Source organism: Bacidia gigantensis (assembly GCF_019456465.1).
Source record: "Bacidia gigantensis strain McMullin 20006 chromosome Unknown contig_244, whole genome shotgun sequence".
Taxonomy (NCBI): domain Eukaryota; kingdom Fungi; phylum Ascomycota; class Lecanoromycetes; order Lecanorales; family Ramalinaceae; genus Bacidia; species Bacidia gigantensis.
Genome location: NW_025408600.1, coordinates 948,342 through 968,844, shown reverse-complemented (window position 1 = coordinate 968,844; position 20,503 = coordinate 948,342). Strand labels below are relative to the sequence as shown.

General features: G+C 48.8%; 10 protein-coding genes across 10 annotated transcripts; 5 read left to right on the top strand and 5 right to left on the bottom strand.

Moving 5' to 3' along the window:
• Positions 1-90: 90 nt before the first annotated feature.
• KY384_004957 (uncharacterized protein) lies at positions 91-2,595 on the bottom strand (the record flags this gene model as incomplete). The annotated part of the gene is made up of 1 exon (XM_044813460.1): positions 91-2,595. One exon carries the CDS (start codon positions 2,593-2,595, stop codon positions 91-93), a length of 2,505 nt encoding a protein of 834 aa, XP_044669738.1.
• A 483-nt stretch (positions 2,596-3,078) lies between these two features.
• Positions 3,079-4,780, top strand: KY384_004956 (uncharacterized protein; the record flags this gene model as incomplete). The annotated part of the gene is made up of 2 exons (XM_044813459.1): positions 3,079-3,261; positions 3,311-4,780. The coding sequence occupies 2 exons, from the start codon at positions 3,079-3,081 to the stop codon at positions 4,778-4,780; spliced, it is 1,653 nt and encodes a 550-aa protein (XP_044669737.1).
• Positions 4,781-5,243: 463 nt separating this feature from the next.
• On the top strand, positions 5,244-7,436 carry KY384_004955 (uncharacterized protein; the record flags this gene model as incomplete). Its single annotated transcript, XM_044813458.1, has 1 exon — positions 5,244-7,436. One exon carries the CDS (start codon positions 5,244-5,246, stop codon positions 7,434-7,436), a length of 2,193 nt encoding a protein of 730 aa, XP_044669736.1.
• Positions 7,437-8,025: 589 nt separating this feature from the next.
• KY384_004954 (uncharacterized protein) lies at positions 8,026-8,575 on the top strand (the record flags this gene model as incomplete). The annotated part of the gene is made up of 3 exons (XM_044813457.1): positions 8,026-8,116; positions 8,173-8,230; positions 8,293-8,575. 3 exons carry the CDS (start codon positions 8,026-8,028, stop codon positions 8,573-8,575), a joined length of 432 nt encoding a protein of 143 aa, XP_044669735.1.
• A 479-nt stretch (positions 8,576-9,054) lies between these two features.
• Positions 9,055-11,071, bottom strand: KY384_004953 (uncharacterized protein; the record flags this gene model as incomplete). The annotated part of the gene is made up of 2 exons (XM_044813456.1): positions 9,055-9,229; positions 9,312-11,071. 2 exons carry the CDS (start codon positions 11,069-11,071, stop codon positions 9,055-9,057), a joined length of 1,935 nt encoding a protein of 644 aa, XP_044669734.1.
• A 354-nt stretch (positions 11,072-11,425) lies between these two features.
• KY384_004952 (uncharacterized protein) lies at positions 11,426-15,871 on the bottom strand (the record flags this gene model as incomplete). Its single annotated transcript, XM_044813455.1, has 6 exons — positions 11,426-12,892; positions 12,953-13,174; positions 13,224-13,238; positions 14,031-14,079; positions 14,136-15,507; positions 15,568-15,871. The coding sequence occupies 6 exons, from the start codon at positions 15,869-15,871 to the stop codon at positions 11,426-11,428; spliced, it is 3,429 nt and encodes a 1,142-aa protein (XP_044669733.1).
• A 410-nt stretch (positions 15,872-16,281) lies between these two features.
• On the top strand, positions 16,282-17,183 carry KY384_004951 (uncharacterized protein; the record flags this gene model as incomplete). Its single annotated transcript, XM_044813454.1, has 2 exons — positions 16,282-16,930; positions 16,984-17,183. 2 exons carry the CDS (start codon positions 16,282-16,284, stop codon positions 17,181-17,183), a joined length of 849 nt encoding a protein of 282 aa, XP_044669732.1.
• Positions 17,184-17,240: 57 nt separating this feature from the next.
• KY384_004950 (uncharacterized protein) lies at positions 17,241-17,855 on the bottom strand (the record flags this gene model as incomplete). Its single annotated transcript, XM_044813453.1, has 1 exon — positions 17,241-17,855. One exon carries the CDS (start codon positions 17,853-17,855, stop codon positions 17,241-17,243), a length of 615 nt encoding a protein of 204 aa, XP_044669731.1.
• A 397-nt stretch (positions 17,856-18,252) lies between these two features.
• On the top strand, positions 18,253-19,287 carry KY384_004949 (uncharacterized protein; the record flags this gene model as incomplete). The annotated part of the gene is made up of 1 exon (XM_044813452.1): positions 18,253-19,287. One exon carries the CDS (start codon positions 18,253-18,255, stop codon positions 19,285-19,287), a length of 1,035 nt encoding a protein of 344 aa, XP_044669730.1.
• A 218-nt stretch (positions 19,288-19,505) lies between these two features.
• Positions 19,506-20,309, bottom strand: KY384_004948 (uncharacterized protein; the record flags this gene model as incomplete). Its single annotated transcript, XM_044813451.1, has 1 exon — positions 19,506-20,309. One exon carries the CDS (start codon positions 20,307-20,309, stop codon positions 19,506-19,508), a length of 804 nt encoding a protein of 267 aa, XP_044669729.1.
• Positions 20,310-20,503: the final 194 nt, after the last annotated feature.

Here is a 20,503-nt window from a genome sequence, read left to right as displayed (position 1 = left end):
ATACTTGAATTCAATCACGAAGGCAGTCCATCATTGCAACGAGTCGCCCTAAATCGGAGCTTAGAAAACTTGCCCATTCGCAAAGCAGATCTATAGAGAAGGGAGACCCTCCCGACATATCGGACATTGGAGTCTATACCGCGTCCAGCCTTCCAGACAAGCAGAATGGAAAATGTGCCGACAAGGCGTGACCATATATGCTCTTCTTGCGAAGATCGTAGTCGCCCCAGTAGAAGACGCCTTCGATCCCTCGCGGTCTTCAGCAGGTATGACAGGAACATCAAGGGTCTCCGTGCAAATAGCACAGTCGAAAGTCCGTTGATCGCCGCTTTTCGTCCTACTCTGTCCTGTTCCTTGATTGTTGATGTTGGGAAAAGGGGTAGCCATCGGTGATGTAGGGCTCGCTATGGCTTCCGAAAACCCAACAGGCATATTCCCACCAGTCTCACTATCCCCCTCACGCAAGATTGGGTGGTAGTCGTAAGCTGTTGGTGCCCATCCATCTGGCACAAAGAACCTAGGGCCTACAACTTCTTGGGTCCCAAGAATGAAAATTTGCAACCATATCCAAGCCAGCAGCACCAGAAATTCATGCGAATCAGGTTGGACGTGAAGAATATTGTCTTCCTGAGTATAGAAGTAAGCGAAAGGCGCGAGGCGAAGAAGTGACTGTCCAATAACGAAATGCCAGGAAAGTGCTTTGCGGCAGTTTCGCATGACATTTCGATAGATTTGCGGGACCCAGACAGAGAGGTAAGCCAAAACCAAGAGGTTGCAGTAGAGACTTCTGAGCAGCTTTGGCCAGGAAGTAGCATGCAAAGAGAGAAGCAGTAAGATGACAAGAAGGCAATAGAATCTTGTATACAATGCGCCCATCTCCCGGCGGGCAGATCCAGTAGCAGTTGTGGTGGTTGTAGCCACCAATGCAGCATCTTCAGCTTCTGCAGCGTCCAGATCCTGGTCTGGGGTGATTATGATAGGCGTTGACGGCCTATCAGGCGGGCGACGAGCCGTGACCGGTAGAGGAAGTGTATCTGAGTTGGACGCGAATGTGGACGGATTTGAAGCCGGATCAAGGGATTGGGCTAGTGGAATTACAGCATTTCGTTGTTCACGGAGTCGCTGCCTCTCTCGTTCTCGCTCTTGCCGTTCGGGCATTTGAGCCTTCCAGATGTCCATCAGGAACCTCATGCCGAAAAAGCTGACACCAAGGAAGGCCAAAAAGGCCGTGACAATCAAGGGCAGAAAAAGCCCCTCAACAAAGAGACTTGCAAAGACAAAGCTCCCAAAAGCAAACCCATCTCCAAGAACCAACACAAAAGCGGTATTTAAGCTGATTCTACTGCTCATTGAAGGAGTAGAGGTTTCATTCATTTGTTTTTTGAGCACCAGCACCTGCGAAAATACAATGACGGCGAGTAGCTGTATGACCATCCTGGCTTGCTGGGTGTAGCTTTCAAGTTTCTTACCGACTAGGTGCATTCCCTCCGCTGGATATTTGGCATGGCTTTTTGACTCAAGAATAAATCCGCAATCTGGGGAGAATATAAGAGCAGACATGTGTATGAGAGGAGCCGAGGGTAGATTCGCCCCTGTCGGATTCCTCAATTCAGCTTCGATTGCTTGTAACGAAGTACCCCTAGCATCCGAAGGATGTTGCTGTAAATATACTAGACATTCACAATGTGGCGTAAGAGATGGCACATCCGTAGAAGCATCTGGCGCAGAGCTCCATGGATTGAATACACTAGCAGATGCTTCCTGTGTATCTATGGTCTTGTTGAGGCCCGCTATCAGCATTTGACGGGCAGGCTCAAATGCTCCTGCCGAAAGTGCAAAGTGTGGTAAGGCAAAGACACCAGCGAATTTCTCGCTGGTCGTAGACAGGACTATAGAGCCTTTTTGGACGAGATGAAAGCCATACATCGTGGTAATCCAGCCATTACTGCCAGAAGTCTCATCCTGGATCTCAACTTCTGCCTTGATCTTCTGAACAATGTTTGGATCTACACCTGCCGAGTGTTCACTGCTCTGCTCGCTCAGTTTGACATTGAGGTCGCCGCTCGGGCCCGTGATATTACGGCTTAATTTCTGCGTATTGTATGCAGCGTTAGGCACTAAAGCCGTCAAATTGATAGCTCGAGTGTAATGTATCTCCTCCACTTCCGAGCGAATCCATTCACCGCGTAAGAATCCGGTGATGTTTCTGTACAGAGTATCAGAGATTTCTTGTCGGCTTGAATGCGCCTCTGCCGTAAGAGCGATTTCTGTCTCGCTCTGGTTCAACCAGCTCATGGAGAGATCCGGAATAACTGCCTGTCGTTGCTCTTTCGCTCTACTTTGAACCTTGGGCAGCAGATCCCAAGCGAAACCATCATGCTTTCTCAGCCCAGTCAAGTTCAGCCACCCATCATGGGATGGGTCGAATGATGCGTAATTAGAATTATTCAAGACTTGTAGATCGAATCTTTCCTTTGCAATTTGATCGTCGAAGTCTCGCCGTCTTGTTTGGGAAGCTCCGAAAGGATCAGGAGACAGAAAATAGAACAGGACAATGATGAGCACAAATAGGGCACGTGGCTCATCATAAGCCATCCCTCACGGTGGGCGTAATGGTCTGAGGAGGACCTCACTGCTCGAGGCTGGGATGATCCACGCGGTATCAGTCATGCTGCTGCGAAGGAACTTGGCTTCGCTGCGGAGCTTTCATGTGGATCCAATAAATGTAGTGGGAGGCTTTTCAATGCAGGACATTGCGGACGGGGTGAGCGGACAGAATCAAAAAATTTGGCGGAGCGGAAGTTCTCCGTGGCATCGAAGTCGTCCGAGATTTCGTAACCTTTAGTGAAATGATCGCGCCATCAAATCTCGAGCAAGATCCTGTCTAAATGATAATTTACTTATTGCGATGCAATCCCCTCCGTATACAATGCTAGCGCGAATAGCTACACGAGCAGCCAGAGCAGGCATAGTCAGGCGTCCATTATCATGCAGGGGCTTTGCCTCAGTTGTTGATCAATCTTCAAAGGTATCTATTAGAAGGCTTTGCGGATAGATGGGATCAACAGATCAGGACTGATGTCTTGTCAGGACCCTACCGAGTATGATCAAATTAGCACACTACCGAATGGCCTCCGTGTAGCCACCGAGGCCTTGCCTGGACCATTTTCCGCAGTGGGAGTATACGTAGACGCAGGTTCCCGATATGAGACTGAAGAGCTGAGCGGCGTCAGTCACATTGTTGATCGGCTGGCGTTCAAGGTATGTGATGCTGGGAACACTATCTGCACCCAAACTGACAAGCTGCAAGTCAACAAACTCGAGATCCTCAGACGAAATGCTGGAATCAATGGAAAACCTTGGAGGTAACATCCAATGTGCATCTTCGAGAGAATCCATGATGTATCAGTCTGCAACTTTCAATACCTCTATTCCTGCTGTGGTAGACCTTCTAGCCGAGACGGTCCGTAATCCAAAGATATCAGAAGAGGAGGTGTCTCAGCAACTGGAGACTGCCGAATATGAAATCAATGAGATCTGGTCAAAGCCGGAGCTTATCCTCCCCGAATTGATCAATGTGGCAGCTTATCGAGGCAATACGCTGGGCAATCCTCTGCTTTGCCCTCAGGAGCGGATACCGTTCATCAACAAGATGGTTGTTGAGAAGTATCGGAAAGCCTTCTATAAACCAGACCGCATCGTGCTAGCATTTGCTGGAGTGAAGCACGAAAAGGCCTTGCAACTGGCTGAGGAATATTTTGGTGACATGCCCCAACGAGAACCCGTGCTCTCGCAAGTTGGTTCAGAGACATCTTTTACGCCGGCTGCCTTCGCAAGCCAACCAGCTCAATCACCGCCCTCCCCTCCACAATTCCCCACTACGTACTCAACTCCATCACCCCCTGGTCAAGTCCCTCCTCAGCAGGTTTCAAGACTTGCCTCGCACATCCCGTTTTTCAAGAATCTCTCAACGTCAGCAGCACCACAAGCCTCGATATCTCCTGTCCAACCTTCATCAACAGACCAAAGCTCTCCACTTAGTTCACCATCACATTACACTGGTGGCTTTTTATCTCTACCAAAACTCCCTCCTCCTGTGAACCCTGCACTACCCGACCTCACCTACATTCATCTAGGCTTCGAAGCCCTTCCAATCTCATCAGACGACATCTACGCACTCGCAACCTTACAAACCCTCCTCGGTGGTGGTGGCTCTTTTAGCGCCGGCGGCCCTGGCAAGGGCATGTACTCCCGCCTCTACACAAACGTACTCAACCAGCACGGTTGGGTCGAATCGTGCATCTGCTTTAACAATTCTTACACCGACTCTGGCCTCTTTGGCATCAGTGCAAGCTGCGATCCCACACGAACGAAGCACATGATTGACGTGATGTGCCGTGAACTACATAATCTGACCCTAGATACTGGCTTCTCTGCTTTGCAAACTGCAGAGGTCAATCGAGCCAAGAACCAGCTCAGAAGCGCTCTCTTGATGAATCTCGAAAGCCGAATGGTTGAGCTTGAAGATCTTGGTCGGCAGGTCCAGGTGCACGGGAAGAAAGTCGGGGTCAAGGAGATGTGCGCTAAGATCGATGCTCTGACAGTGAAAGATCTTAGGAGGGTGGCGAGGATGGTTTTCGGAGGACTAGTCAACAATCCTGGTAGTGGTAGCGGGGCTCCCACCATTGTATTGCAGGAAGGTCATGCGGCGCCAGAAAAGCTGGTGAATTGGGAAATGATACAGGAAAAGATCGCAAAGTGGAACCTAGGAAGAAGGTAATATAGAATTGTCACGTTGGAAGTCATAACATACCCTGCTCGGATTCTACCTTTCAAGGCTTTCCTTCCTTTCTTACTCGCCTTGGGTTGAAAACACTCCTTTGTCATCTACGCGATTTCGCACCTTCCTCTTTAGTCAAGCATATCTTGCAGTAAGGCTGAGGACAGCGTTTCAACCGTCAAAGGGGCCTCACTCTTGCTCTGTTCAAGTATGGTTCAACCTTTGCACAGTCAAGGCTATTGGGAATGTGATGGTTCGACTACTCCTTGCTAATATTGATATCTCTTTTTTGAATGTGCAATGTGGTGTAAGCCCGCGTATCGACCACTGAGAGGTGACGATATCGTTTTTTTCAGCGGATTCACTTCCTAGCTGCATTATTAAAAATAGTCATTTAAATCCACCACATACACGCTTTATCGCACACACCTCTGCTTCTAGAAGCCCGAAAGCTACCGCTAGAATGACAGGCTATGCAGCCAACCAATCCAGATGCTGCGAGCTTCTGAGCTTCGAGCCTCCTTTCGCCAATGCGATCTATGCCAACGAGGTCCATCTTCTCTCCAGTGAAGCAAAATTCGCTTGTCTCGAAAATAGGTCTAGTCCCACTGACACCGACGTTACGGGCATCGAACTCAAGGACCGCCTGACATCTATCTCAGAGTCCATCGCTGAATGCTATGCTGTCCGATCCGAGGCGCTTGAGCATGCTCCCCTGAGGTTGATCAGCACATCAAACGATCAGAGGCAGCAGGAAGAGCAATCGTTCATTGCGTTGACTTATCGTTGGTCCAGTCCTGTAATGTTAGAGAAATCTGGACAGTACTCCCTGCCAATCACTCCCGAGATGTATGCAGCCGTTAAGGTAGAAGTCCAACGCGATGAGTTTGGAGATAAGCCGGTGGAGGGGCTCTGGATCGATCAGATCTGCATCGACCAGCGAGTTGAGGCCGAAAAGCAGGCTCTCATTGGCGTTATGGATCTTCTATACTCAAGCGCTAGGTTGGTTGTAGTTGTGCTCGACGGGGTGTATTTGGACGAGGCGGAAATTCAAAGTCTGCTGTCATATGGCGCGATCTGTGACGGGGACGGAAGCAGTATCAATACACCTTGTTCACGTCAATCGCCTGCTTACGCGTCCACAAACATGCATTTGTATACTGCTGTTGAGAAAATTGTTCGCAGTCCGCTCTTTTCAAGAGCTTGGTGCATCCAAGAGCTCGAGCTGAGCAAACGAAACATCTTCCTTGTAGGTGCTACTAAGAAAGAAAGAGGAGCTAGTTGCATCTTGAGGTTCAATGGCACATACTACAAGCATTTGCTTGTCCTGTATATAGAAGTCCCTCGATCGAGGGAGCCTTACAGGGTCCGAAGTGACTTTTTCAGAGCAGAGGCGACTGGCAACATTATCGAACATATGCATAGGCTTTTGGGGCAACGGGACCTTCGCGACTACCTTAACAGCCACCCAACGATTACAAAATTCAACTTCCCTCCAGCCTTCATCATCCAACCCGTGGGGGATATATTCTATTACAGCGAGGCAAGTGGTGATGGTTTGATCCAGGATCCTGTCGTGCGGCGCTTGGACGCTCTGAAAGACAAGCTTTCAATCGTGCTTAACATAGTAAAGAACGGTTTGGTACTCCTTCGGTCCAAGCTGCGAGAAGATACGTCAATAGACGACCCTGACGCGTGTTTTGAGGATACTTGCTTAGCTCACATTATGATAGTCGCTTTAGCATCAGGAGACCCAATTGCGCTTTGCACATCTGGTCCACGTCTGAGGCTTTCCGGAAGGAACAAACCATCTTCCTGGCTTTGCCGGCCGGACTCAAGAGATCACGGAAGTTTCGCACCAGAGCCGAGTCGAATAGACCCGAATCTGAAGTTCTCTGTTGATATAGGGCCTAATTGTGAATTCATCGATCTTGACTTAGCCTTCCCCTGCCAACCGGAGGACCGCCATAGAGCATCTGTGAATGACTTTCTGACTAGTGCTAGTCAGTTTCTGAGTCAATGTCTACATCAAGACATTGCGAGAGACGAGCTCTCTATCCTTCGAATTACTGACTTTGATAGCGATACTGCGTACGGGCTGACTAAGGAGCTCTTTAGCAATACTCTTGCTTGTATCTTGGAATGTGGCAGCTACTGGCTGTCAAAACTAGATGCTAGGATGTGCGGAGGCACGAATTCTGAGGCTATACTTCGCGCCCTAAATATGATTTCTGATCGAGTAGACGGTAGGTTTTGGTTTAAGGCACAATTGCTTGAGAACCCCGATGTTCAAGAGGCAGCCAAGAAAGTGTGGGGATTCGTGGCGTTTCTGATAACGCGTGGGCTTCCTGTCGCGGCTTCAGCTACAAGTGATACCTCTCTGGCCGAGTGGAGACCAATCTGGTTCTCTTTGCCGTCCGAAGATCGCGTATTGACATTTGCACCTACTGAAGACGTAGAACTGGCCATTCCGAAGGCGCTTTTGCCACACGCATATCGTGAATTGCGCCGGTGCTGGGTTGTACAGAGGAAAGATGACTCAACTTGTTTGAGCTTGCAACTTTTGGGGAAGAGCCGACTTACTGGGAGCGTAAATTTCCTTGAGAACGTAACATCTCTTTGGCCTGAAGAACGAGCGCGAGTCTTTCAATACTAAATGTGTGTACTTGCTTGGGGAAGGTGCCTGAGGCGGTATACAAGTGATGGCTGAGGCAAAAATGAGACACCTTGTAGATTGATGACATCAGGTCACCCTTGCCCTGAGTCTACGGATGTTGATGAGCAAGCTTGAACTAGATAGGGTATTCCCAGTATTCTTTTGCATCACTGTGTACGCAGAAGGGCTTTAGAGGAATAAGGACTGCGAGAGAAGGCATGGATATTCGTGATTGAGAGTATAAATTGTTCTTAGAAACCAGGTAGCGAAGCATTGACGCTTAGGCTACTGAACATATCTACCTGTTTGAGGAGCACAGCAAGTTTTCGTTGATAGTGTAACACGATAGATGCTGATCCACGTTACGCACCAGGCCATTAAGCATAGAACTCTTCGGAAATTCGAGTAGAACTCACCTCGATGACAATCGAGCGAAAGGATGTAGAAGCCTATAGGAATAGGGGAATTTGTTTCTTTCACTTAGTGCGAATATCATACCGGTCTAGTCTCAAAATAGCATTCTTCTGTAAAATTGTCTGAATCTTCTTAGACTTCCAAGCCTTTTATATATATCCTTCCTTGAGCGAAAATGGTCACTCTAGAGGAAGTCGATGATGAGGAGCTCAGACAAGAGCAGCCAGGCCCGATCGAAGACTCAGAAGATGATTATGTCGACACAGGTAGCTTCCCTCCCCATCTACCTCTCATCAATTGCAATTCTCAATTATACCTACAGATTCCTCAATCTCCGATGGCGAAGACGATGTCACCCCTTCAGAATCTATCTCAGACCGGTACATCCTCTATTTGCCTCACCGTTCCCTCAAGAATCTCTGAGACTGACCTGCACACTCAGCATCTCCGCCCTCAAAGACATGGTCTCCCCCTCCACGCGGCGCAAAGTTACCAGTACATGGGACCGCAGTTTCTCCGTCGCAAAGATCAGCGCATCATATACCGGGAAATTTGCGTGGGCATTGACGACAAGCGCACTGCTGGTTATGGTGCCCTTCGCGCTGGCGTTTCTCGAGGAGCAGCAGATCAATGAACAGGAGAAGGAGATGAAGGCACAGGAGGCGGCGAGGGAGGGAGTTACGCCCGGGCTGCAGGCTGGGGAGAAGACGGCGCCAGGGTTTTAATGGTTAAAAGATACCCTGAAGCGAGAAGGGGAGCGGAGACCTTGAAATATTGGATGGGGTATGACGAGGAGGGAGGACAAGAAGGTAGAAGTGGCTGTACATTATAAGGAACTCGACTCTGTGTCTTTTTGCAATGGAACAGAAGTTGGGGATGGTAGGTTATTATTATGATGCATATGTTGTGGAGTTGCACACTTTTGATTCATCAGGCTATGAATACCAATTGCTCACTATATCGCTGAGGGACGGGCATCTGAACCAGGATTGTCCAATTGTGCACGTTCATTTCATACTCACCGTAATTTCATAGCCCTCAATACGTTCCTTGAGATCGACCAGAAGGCTGGAGAGTGTCTCATTGCAGATCATCACCATCCAAATTAGTCGACAAATTGCAACATCTAATCGTGTCAATAATTCGTGAATCTTTCTGGCTAGAGTCATGTCAGAAACGGGCAGTGGATTGACATGTGACAATATTAACGCACCTTATCAGACCTCACAAAATCCAAGTTTTGCTTGAATTGTCGATAGAGATCCTTCATCTCGCCTTCTTCTACCATGCCGTCAACGATCTTGTTAGCCAATTTTTCTTTCTTCTTACGGTTCCAACTCTCTCGCGCAATAAGCTTTTCGGTGCTAGTATAGCCTTCACTGGAGAGCCATTGCAGGATGGTTTGGTTCAAAGCATGTCGCCAGTGGTACAGTGCGTGTGCAGTTGCAGCATTTGCTTTACAAAACCTGCCCAAGAAAAAGAACTTCTTGCGGTTCATCCTCGTCAGAACCGTCTCTCTCTTGAGTCTCATCCTCCGAGTCGTCATTCGAAACTTTCTCCAGGCTCTCCTTATCGTATTTGTGGCCTCTCAAAGTCACTTGGTACTTGGGCGGGTGACCAGAACGATTGCAAGCGTCGCAGTCGTGTTCGAGCATAGCCGGGATTTCTACCACAAAGATCTCTGGCCGGCTCGTAAGGGCATCTGCGAATTCTTGACCCCAAGCAGCTGACTTGTAAGTTGAGCCTGCGTGACCTTTGACCTCATCATCCAGTTTTCTGTGAGACATCTCGTAAATTTCGTCATGACGCTCAAAGGCTGGATCCAACTTGTTGTGTATCATCCATTCAACTTCGTACTTGAAGTACTCAATTGGCTTGAGATTTGCAAAACGAGTCAGATGCAATGGTACTCCACCCTTTGCTAGATTGACTCCAAGAGTCTCATCCTCACCCTCATCCTGTATGAAGTCTGCCTCGTACTCATCCAAGTCTTCGTTGTCGTAGTCAGGTTCGGTATCTCCAAGTAGAAAACTGTCATCCTTTGCCGAGTCATCCTCATTAATCTCTACAATGCCAGACCTGCGACGTTTCAGTTCTTCCAATTTGTTCAGTCGTTTATCTCGCGCTGAAGCTTGAGTTTTCCCACGTGTCCGAGTTCGGCGCGTTTCAGTGTCTTTCAGATCTGCAAGATCCGCCTCGAGTTCCAGTTCGTCAAAATTTTCGGTACGAGACTTAGCAAGCCGCTGTTTCCTCTTTGTATTGCTACTTGGTGATTTAATACTATCTGAAATGCTTGACTCTTGGCTTTCAACCTGAGTAGCTTGGGAGTGCTTGAGATCTTTCCTGGAGGTAGACTGCTCGCCTCTCTTTTGCTTCTCTGCTGTACCATTAACATGTTCAGATTGCTCGGATCCCGAGAAATCCCAACTAAGGTCCGGCTTATTAGGTGATGGCCTTGTATCGGGCTGTTTGGCGGTTGATCTTAAAGTCCTTTTTGGGGAGTCATTTACTAGATCATCCTCTTCAGAGCTACTAATAGAACTACCAATCGCGATTGGTTTTTGAATCTTGAAACGCGGCCTCTTGGACGAACCGAAACTACTACGGGGCTGCCCATGTGGTATCGCTGCTGTTCCACTTGAGCCCCCAAGGATAAAACTTCTAGCGCCGCGTGGCTTCACCGGACTTGCTCTATCACTCAATGGTGTTGAGGGCGTCCTAGAGACACATTTCTTGGTACGCCGTGAAGATGGTGTGATGGGCTCCGATGCATCACTTTCACTGCTTAGTAGGATAGTAGTTGGGCGCCTTTTCCCTGCACTTTTTGGTATAACGTCCTCGTCGTCACTTGGAATGATCGCTTGAACACCTTTATTGGCTTCTGATCTAGACCCGCGCTGAAGGAGCCCGTCTTCGATCTCGTTTCCGTCATCTAATTGTCTCTCATCGGCGACAACCTGAGACGAGGGCGCAGGAGTTGGTAGCTGAGTGGTTCTTTTTGCTGTAGAGTTGACCACTACTTTGAGCTGACTGTTTGAAGGTGATGATGTCAGAGGAGCAGCGCTCGAGGCAGGTGGAGAGTCAAGTCTTGTCTTTCTCTTCTTAGCTGGGCTAGAATTCGGATCGATCCTCACGAAGGCTTCTGATTTCTGCGCTGAGGATGCCGCGGGCTCGAAATTAAGTCTCGTCTGCCTTGGACGATTTGACCTTCGAGGCATCATTTTGAGGAGCTCGCAAAAGCTGCATATGTTGGTACATGCGTGACGGAGAAGCACTGAGGATGGGGACGCGAAGTGAGATGTATTTAGAATTCGCGTCATGCCAAGGCGGTCACACTACCTTAGAGGACAGCCCTAAATTGAGCTCGTGGTCACGTTACCCCGCCAAGCTCCGGGGCACTGAGGAGGTCAATCATAGCGGCCTTCCGGGGACGTCCAGGTTCCATATTCATTCTTACAGCACACGCACTTGCCCTGGAAACATGAGCTTGTTTGTAAAACAAACAATGTATTGTTGGTACCAAGAATTCACGACACGATGGGAGCAGACACCGAAATCCTGATGAACTCTGTTCTCTACGCCAGTACTTTCTCCACCTCGTCGATCAAGCCCTGCAGCTCACTGAATGCTCCTCTTGATTCTTTCACCATATCTCTAGCACCGACTTCCTTACAAAGACTGTCCAACTCACCTTCCCTAGGTGCCATATGTTTCAAAAGGCCAATGGCTAGCAACAAGCCTCGCAGGCTTTCTTTGCTTTCTCTCTCTCTTTCTTGAGCTTCAAGCAGACTAGCCATGAGTTCGAATTGCCCGTCTTCCGCGAGTAACTCGTTCTGATCATTCAGCCGCCGATCATGATTTACTGCTGCAAGATTGAATGCTAATGACGCGGCAGCCACGCGGACAGGCTGGTGTGATTTGTCGAGTAGAGCAGATGTGACCAAACGTAGAACCGGTTCCGAGTATCTTGCATCATTGAGAATTTTCGTCGTGAAAAATGGTGAGCTGAAAAGATTGCAGGTTAGGTGCACTGTAACGATCAAAAGCTGATATGGGCATTTGCTGTCAAGCTGATTGGTCTTTTGGAGGATCTTGAGGATGGTGTCATCAGAGTGCCGAGAGTAGTAACCGCTTACGCGAGGATCGATGATAGCAATCCGGAGTAGGTCAACTAAGGGAAAGAGTTTCTCAACAGGCAAGCGCTCCAGCAAGCTCACCAAATCGCTACTAAATGTGGCGAGATCGGGGAGAGTAGCTTCGGCGGCGCCGGCACTCTCTCGAATCGATATGAAGCTCTTCAGAGATTGAATCGTGGGAGTGTGACCGCATGATTCCAGCTTTATAATGAGCCTCTCCAGCGGCGGTACTTTGGTATATGTCACTAGTTGCTTATGGGGTCCTGACAGAGTTGGAACTCTTAGCAGAGTATGCGGATGAGCAGGATTGGCCATTTGGATCAATAAAGTGATATTGCCCCTAAGCTGGGCTTCATTGGCCCCAGCCCACTCATTCTCTTTTTCTCCTTTGAGAAATGTCCAGAAAGTAGGCGTCGCACGAATTTGATAGCGTTGCCCTATCTCATATGCATCATTGAGGTCAACCTTGATGAGCACTGCCTTGCCTTCTGCACTAGCAGCTAGCTCGTCGTATGCTGGATATACTACTTTGCATGGTGGACAAGTCGCGGAGGTGAAGAAAATCACAGCACATTTATCATTGGCTGAGTTGAGTAACTCGTCTAGTTTTTTAATCGTTGTAGGCTTGTAGACAATACCTGGTACGTTTCGCCGGTCAGTCTTTGTGTTAGAGTCTTTGGAAGCCATTCTGCCAGTTCCACCCGGTGGACCGCTAGTTTGCGGAGTCGGTGCCTGTGTGATCCCTCGCATGGCCTGATCGAGCTGCGGTCTTAGCATAGCACCAAAAGGCGTATCTAAGACCCTTTGCGCAAGAGAAGTTATATGTTGTGGTATCCCTCTACCAACAAGAAACATAGATAAGTCATTGGTGAAGTTGTTGCAATTGTGCAAGAAGAGGTCGTACGACTATAAGCGGTGGTCAATATAACGATCTTGTATACCCTCCCACCTATGCGTGACACCTACCTCTGTCGTATAGATTGACTTTAGTGAGTCAAGATACTCTACAATTACCTCGATAGGCAACTCTGTCTGTCCCATAGACACGTTCTCTATTGGCTGTCCATGATGAGTCGAGCCCGGAGCGGAAGTCTGAATACCGGCTCCAAAATAGTACTCTATTCCTCCAAAGACAAGAGATGTGTGGTAGACGGCATTGATTTGGGTTCCAAGGACAGCTGCAGAAAACTGTAGAGCCATTTAGTGCCAGTCAAGTCGAATCAATAAGAAGCCATACTTGTCGAGCGAGACCCTAGGATGAAAGTCAAATCCCAGCACCTAACAGATTATGCAATATTGGATGTCACCTTAGAGAGGTCGTAAACGTACAATTGCACGTCCATAGTGAGAGTCGAAGTAGCAGTCAGACCATCACGACACACTGTAGCCCCTCGCTTCTTTTATGGAATGAAAGATGAAATACGACAAACACGAAACGAAGGCTTGGGAGATGCTCTAGCTATAAGATGTGCCAAACTGTCAGCCTGTCGATAATTTCGCCACTGAACGCGTAGCTAGAGTTGCCTACGCCTTTGTCGCTCACCCCCTGGCTTCAAAGGGACGTAGGAGTGCACAGCGACGATTCACATAATGGAAACTTGTAAGTATTTCAAGCATACCATGATGTTGGATCGGCTAGGAAGAGAGATGCGTAGTCGTTCAGTGATGAGCGTCTCAAGGTGAGGAGCGAACTGAAGTGATCGATTTATTACCCTCACTCTCCACACTAATGTAATATTCCATCTCCAAAAAAGCCACAAATGAAGATGATTCACAGCATAGACTACAGGAAGAAACAACGCAGGTGCAAAATTAGTGCCTTAGGATTACGGATTATTCTCTGCCTACGCCTGTAACGGCCCCGACTCATGAATACTCTTTTCTATGTCTTTACTCGCCACATATTAGGCTTTTCAAACTAGGCTGAGCCATATTACAGTCATCATATATCTCTCTATTGCAATTGTGCCCTGATGCCCCATATCCAGTATCTCTGGTGCCTGTGTAAAACAACGACAAAGAAGCACTAGTATTCTCATGAGACTTGAGCAACTTTGCAAGTCCATCCCGAGTCTTGATTCAAAAGTGGAAGACTAGAAGCTTCGTCAGCAGTCTTCCACACGGTCAGGAAGGGTGAAAGAGCTCATACCTCGCACCCAGACACCAGCCCAACTCATTGCCTGCAATCTTCTTTGCAATCTTCACTTCACGCTGCAGATTCATATCGTATCCAGTATGAAGAAGCGCGACCATGAAGCTTAGATCTAAGCAGCCTTCTGGCCTGTCTCTTAGCTCGTCCATTGCTCCCTCAATGCCTTCGAAAGCCTTCCACGCGCCACTCTTCTCACCGCCGCACACTTTTGCTGCCAGATCCCTAAGCTCGCTAATTGTGAAGCTTTCTGGCATTCCTAGGGGTTGTGTACGATCGTAGAAGTAGCTAAAGACATAGACATCTTCTCTAGCGAATGTCTTCGACAGAGACGGTTGATGCACGCCATTGAATGAGCATGGAGCCAGGGAGCACGAAGCATCTTTCTGGAGAAGCTTTTCCGCCAGGCCTCGGCACTGAGCTGGCGACGCTTCGCGCGGACCGACCATGGTAGTCTGGTATGTTTCTTTGGTATCAAGAGTGACATTGATCTGTCTAGACATTCCAGGGATTACACAAGGATTTTCAATTGGAGACTCAACCCAAGAGTCGTCGTCTTTGTGAGTATCTTTGAGCGTCTGCACAACAAACTTATGAATACTTTCGCGTGCAGCCATAAGACCGTACCCAAGATGAGAGTGCTGGTACAGCTCGTGAGTCTGGGCACCGCTTTTGAAAACGTATTTGTGATCGCCCTCTTGTAACGTATCGGGCATCCCACCCCCGGCTATGGGAAACGTCGGTTCAAATACAATCTGAGTGCTTCCTCCACCAAGGTCGAAGACAGCAGCTGTAGGAGACTTGTCTGGACCCCCAATCTTGCCAAGTAGGTAATTTGTCGTGATCCAAGCATAGACACCTTCATCTTTCCCGTCCATTACTTCGACGCCACCATTCGCTGCAGAAACAACGGGGAAGGGGTATTTTGTTTCAAGACGAGACCTTACAGTGTTGAGTATCGTAGCACTTTTCTCTTCTCCTAATTTTCGCAGTCCAGCAGTCGCCTTCACGGCTATGGGAGTGCAGGACTTCACTTCATCCGCCACATGTTCCATCGCTACATTCACAAGTATGTCGAGGCTTTTGGCGGCTTCTTCAGGGTCGAGCGCATATGAGGAGAGTCCCGAACCGCCTTCTTTCTTCTCTGTCATCTTGAACTTCTCTCCTTCTAATTCTGGAGTCGCTCCACAATTATTAAAGCGGTAGACATGTATCCTGGAACCCGTGCTACCCGCATCTATCATTAAAGCATATTGTATTAGAGGCTTCCCTTTTACGGCGGACTTCGAGCACTTCGTCGTCCTCAGCGAATTGAAGGCAACTTCTTCAGTCGATGCGTTTGACGAAGGTGTTTTATCGGCAAGTTTCGGACCTGCGAAAGGCGCTGATGAGTCTCATGCCCGTTCAACAGGGTGGACGAAGGAATCCGTACCTTTGACTAGATCCCGAACGCCAGCGCTATCATTAGATGTAACTATATAGTAAAAGAAGAAAATGACTGCTAATACTACGCCAACTCTTAAAATCTTGGATCTTTGACCGAATGCCATGGATGTAACATTTGACGTGCTCCGTGATCGACCGTCACCCCAAATCTCTCGCCTCAAGGCTTCGTCTTTATCTTCTTGCGAGTGCCCGTTGGGCTTGGGCAGTGAGACCGAGCGGCGACGCTGTGAACCAAAACTGATGTAAGACCATATGTTGGGGCGACGACGGGACTCAGTCGCCGTGGACATGGGAAATGAGAGAAAATTAGATTAGTTGGAAATGTTTCGTCGACTCATCGAATGTACTGCAACAAATGAATGGGCAAGCTTGCTGGAATAAGGAGTTTGAAGCAAATTTTGGGCTCTCCTATTCCACTCGATAAGATAGGGATGGAAATTAAGGTTATCGTGAGCTTGGACGCATATCGTTAGCTCCGTGGACCTAAGAATGTCACGAATTTCTAATACACAAATGACGTAGTAGCAGTAATGAAGCACTTCGATGATGTGAATGACTGCTACAAGCCAATTCTAAGCAAGTAAAGCCGATATTACAATCTATCATATAGGGCAATAGCCTCTTGTACTGATTGTTCGCCGTTTGCGAGGTAGTATTGGTTCTCATAATACTTAACAAAGTATCAAATTCGGAAACGAAAATGTCGGCATTCAATGTTGGAGAGCTTTTCAAAGTCCAGGGTCTCGTAGCTCTGATCACGGGTGGAGGATCTGGGATAGGACTTATGATGACCAAGGCATTGGCATTGAATGGAGCCCATAAAGTGTACATCGTGGGTCGACGAAAGGAAGCCCTTGAAGCAGCAGCAAAGGAGTCTCCTCATGGTAACATCATTCCTATTGCTGGAGATGTCTCGTCGAAGCAGGATCTCCAAGCAGTCGCGGATCAAGTCAAGTCCGAAGTGGGCTATTTGAACCTGTTGATTGCCAATAGCGGCATTGGCGGTCCACAAACAAAATTACTCAAGGACATCAAGTCCATTGATGAGCTTCAATCTGAAATCTGGAACCTTGATTCTCAGAGCTTTACTAACACATTCAATGTCAACGTCACCGCTGCCTTTTTCACAATTGCTGCTTTCCTCAACCTTCTTGATGCAGGCAACAAGAAAGGAAATGTAGAGCAGAAAAGTCAGATAATCACGACCAGCAGTATAGGAGGCTTTAACCGACAACCTCCCGGTGGGTTTGCCTATGGTCTTAGCAAGGCCGCTGCGACGCATTTGGCCAAACAACTCGCTTCTGTCTTGATTCCATACGACATTCGATCAAACGTCCTCACTCCTGGCTGTAAGTTGTTGCCAACCCAGAATCGACATCTCCTCTTTGCTGACGAGAAACAGTATATCCATCTGACTTGGCGGCTGGATTGATCGGTGAAGGACCAATTCCGCGAGAGAAGGTCCCGCTTCAAAGAGTTGGTACGGATGAGGACATGGCTGGCGCCATTTTGTATCTGACAAGTCGAGCCGGAGCATATTGCAACGGCAATGTTGTCGTCACTGATGGTGGGCGGTTGGCACAAGTCCCGAGCGTGTATTAGGAGCAGAATTCTCGTAAATGACCATGGAAGTGACCAGAGCTTTCCTTGTGCCGGGTATTAGCCCAACACAATGTAGTTGAACTCTGAAGGATTCCAATTGTTCGTCGCTCTCAGATCCATTGGACAAGCACTCATGATCACAATTGAGTCCATGAGCATTTTCAGGCAAACGTACTGGCCAGCCTCACTTACAGGCGCCCCAAAAGTCAGTTGCCCGTCACTCTCAATTTTGACATTCATGAACAAATTCAAAGGAGCAGGCGGCGTTCTGTCCATTATCTGGCTGCTGACAGACCCGTACTGCTGCAAGGCAATTTTGTAATTGTCAGTGCAGCTTGGATGTGGCCCTTCAGCACCCAGCAACTTGTATCTTCCTGCATCACATGGTGAGATCAGGGTATCGTGGACACCAGCACTGGTATCCTCCGTAAGAATCATCATCGGCCTGGACAGATTACTGTACATGGTGTCGTTTACGCGTGGGGTGACTCTGCATAAAGCGCCATGCGTATGAGCCATGGAAAGGCTCTCTTCTGGGTTTGCATCATTGAGCGTCCAGAAATCCACTACCTGCGTTCCTTTGGTATTGATGATCTTGATTGTATGGCCCTGTGCAACGCGTACTGCTGCACCGCTTCTCGCCGATACTTGTCGAAGTGGGATTGCAGGCATGTTTTGAATGTTGACCTAATTAAAGACAAAGCAGACTTAAACGTGTAGAGATTCTTGAATGTCAAATGCTTATGTTTAACTCACTGCCGCACCTTTTTACTGGTTGCAATTTTCACTTGCTTGGGTTTCGCCTGCCGCCTTGAGCCCCTCATCTTCCTATCCCCGCCGCCTTGAGCCGTCATTTATCCTGCTAATGACCGACTCAGGGTTGTCATATGAGCCGATGAGACGAAACAACTGCCCTGACGGCTAGAACGAAGGCAACAATTCGATTACCTCCCAGTGAAGCAGTCGTCATCCAATGACGTGGAACCAGAGCTCGTCTTACTCAGAGCTAAGCTTAGTTCAGACATCCTTCTATAATTCGAATTGATGATGAAGCGCCCCTCAATACACAATGTCCAACCCTTACCAATCCGATAACGACGCCCTCCACTTCCTCTCCACGCAAGGCTGGCTTCCACTTATCCTCGGCGACCACCCGAGCTTCGTGGAAGCTTACACCAACCTCCTTGCAGCCTCCGCAACTTTCTTCGCTCTCGATGAATCCTCTCCCCAGAAAACAACTTATCGGGCAGTAACCGGCGCCCTAGCAAGCGAGGAAGGCTATTCCAAGATCCCGGCCGAGAAATTAATCCTCACCATCAAAACCTCCTCACACTGTCCCTCCCCACTCCTGTCTCGCGTTCAAGAAGCATGGAGCCTAACAGGAGCTTTCATGTCCCAGCTTTGCACCGAGATCGCAGAGTCTCTCCAACTCAGCCCTAATGTCTTCGCTCCCCTCATCGACCCATGCATAACCCTGCCCGCTGGCGAGCGAACGCCGACTTTGCTAAGGATGTTCCGCTACGATCGCCCGTCAGGTCCCGACTGGAAAGTCAATGCTGAGAAGCACAGGGATCTCGGTTTGTTGTCGCTGGTCGTGGGGCACTCGCCCGGGCTTCACGTGCTGAACTCCAGCACGGGCTTGTGGGTGCCCATAGAAGAGGATGATGTGCTCCCGCCTGACGCACGGATACGGTCGGGAGGTCTCACTGCAACGCTGCTTGTGGGTGAGACGCTGGCGTTTCTGAGTAGAGGGAAGTTCAAGGCGGGTGTGCATGGGGTGGTTTGTGCGCCGCTGCCATCTGAGGGCGGGGAGATGGGCGGTGGTGCGATCAAGGTTGAAAGCGAACAATATCGGTACAGCATTGTTTTCACACTTAGGCCGGCTATTGCGCCTTTGTGGACGAAAGACTTTGAGAGCGAGATTACGGGATGGTTTCCAGAGGGAATGAGGAGCGAAGGTACAAGCTCAGATGAGCTGTTCACGAGCATAAGGGAAGCGCATTATAATGTGAACGTGGCGCCAGAGGTGAGGGAGAAGCAGAGACTTGCGCAGGTGAGGCAGCAGCAGAAGGGGATGGGAAAACGTGCTCAAGGACAAGGGTGATGTTGGGGCTAGTGGTCTCGTTCAAACATTGAAACAATTTTCGGCCGTCAGAACGCTGTGCGAAATTGCATGCTCTATAATTCTGGATATTCTATGGGACGAGATATCCGCAACAGTAGCTGAGGCGTCGAAGCGAAGCATGCTTTCCTCGGGTCATACAGACGATCCCGTGCAATAATTCTGCCAGTATCTTTCGCGCCTCCCACCACCATGGGCGGTTAGAAAGCCCTATCGGTGCTCTGCTCGGGTTGTTCATCATCCGGCGAAGTGATTTCCCCTCGCATCTTCTTCTTGTTGTACGCATCGAGGGACTGCTTAGCAAGCTCTTCATCGAAGTCATCGTGCTCTCTATGTTTCTTGTAATAGCAGAACCTCTCATTCTTCAGCAGCTCGCGGATGTTGTCTGGTGCTTGGGATTCTATTACTTCTCTTATCCCTCGGATGGTCTTCTCCTCCGACCCCTTCCTCGTCCAAATCATGATCATGCTCGCCTTCCACCTCTTCGTGAACGAGATGCCGCACAGGTCATCTCTCGGCTGGATCACGTCTGCAAAATCCTCTCCCACGGCAGCGAGCAGTACTTGCTGGAAAAATTGCAGTGCGTATGGTAATCCCTCTTCCTTTGCGGGCGACACCTCATCTGGCACCTTGAAGTACCAGGCCCCGCCATCTTGGTTGCGAGCATCCTCCCAAGTGGGAGAAACAGTGTGTTTAAAGAAATGGACCGCATCTTTCATGTGAAGATTGTTGAAAGGAAAGTTATTGTAGTACTGCATGAACGTCATCCAGTTGTCAATGGGGGTCTCGTTGTACTGGGTGAGACGCTTCGAGTAATCGGAGGCGGTAGAATGCCTGTCGTGATAGAAGTCCCAGAGGTAGCGGGTAGGGTATTGGTGCTGTAGACGGTTTTGAATGGCCTTGAAGAGGACTTCCTTACGGCCTTCCTTTGACTTTGAAGATTCGATGGACTCCGGAATCGTGGTGGAAGAGCCATTCAAGGCGAAGGAGGGGTTGACTTCCATAGCTGGAGTTGAATGTCAATGTCAAAGCCAGCCAATATGTTGACAAGAGTTTTGAATCGAGCAGATAGATGAGCAGTATTGGAACAACGAAGAGATCAAAGGAGGCATGTTGCCATTACTTATACACTCCGAATGGCAAGGCTATCCTTGAACGACCTGACGGGACTCCTGTCTCGTCTGGGATCTTGGGAGCA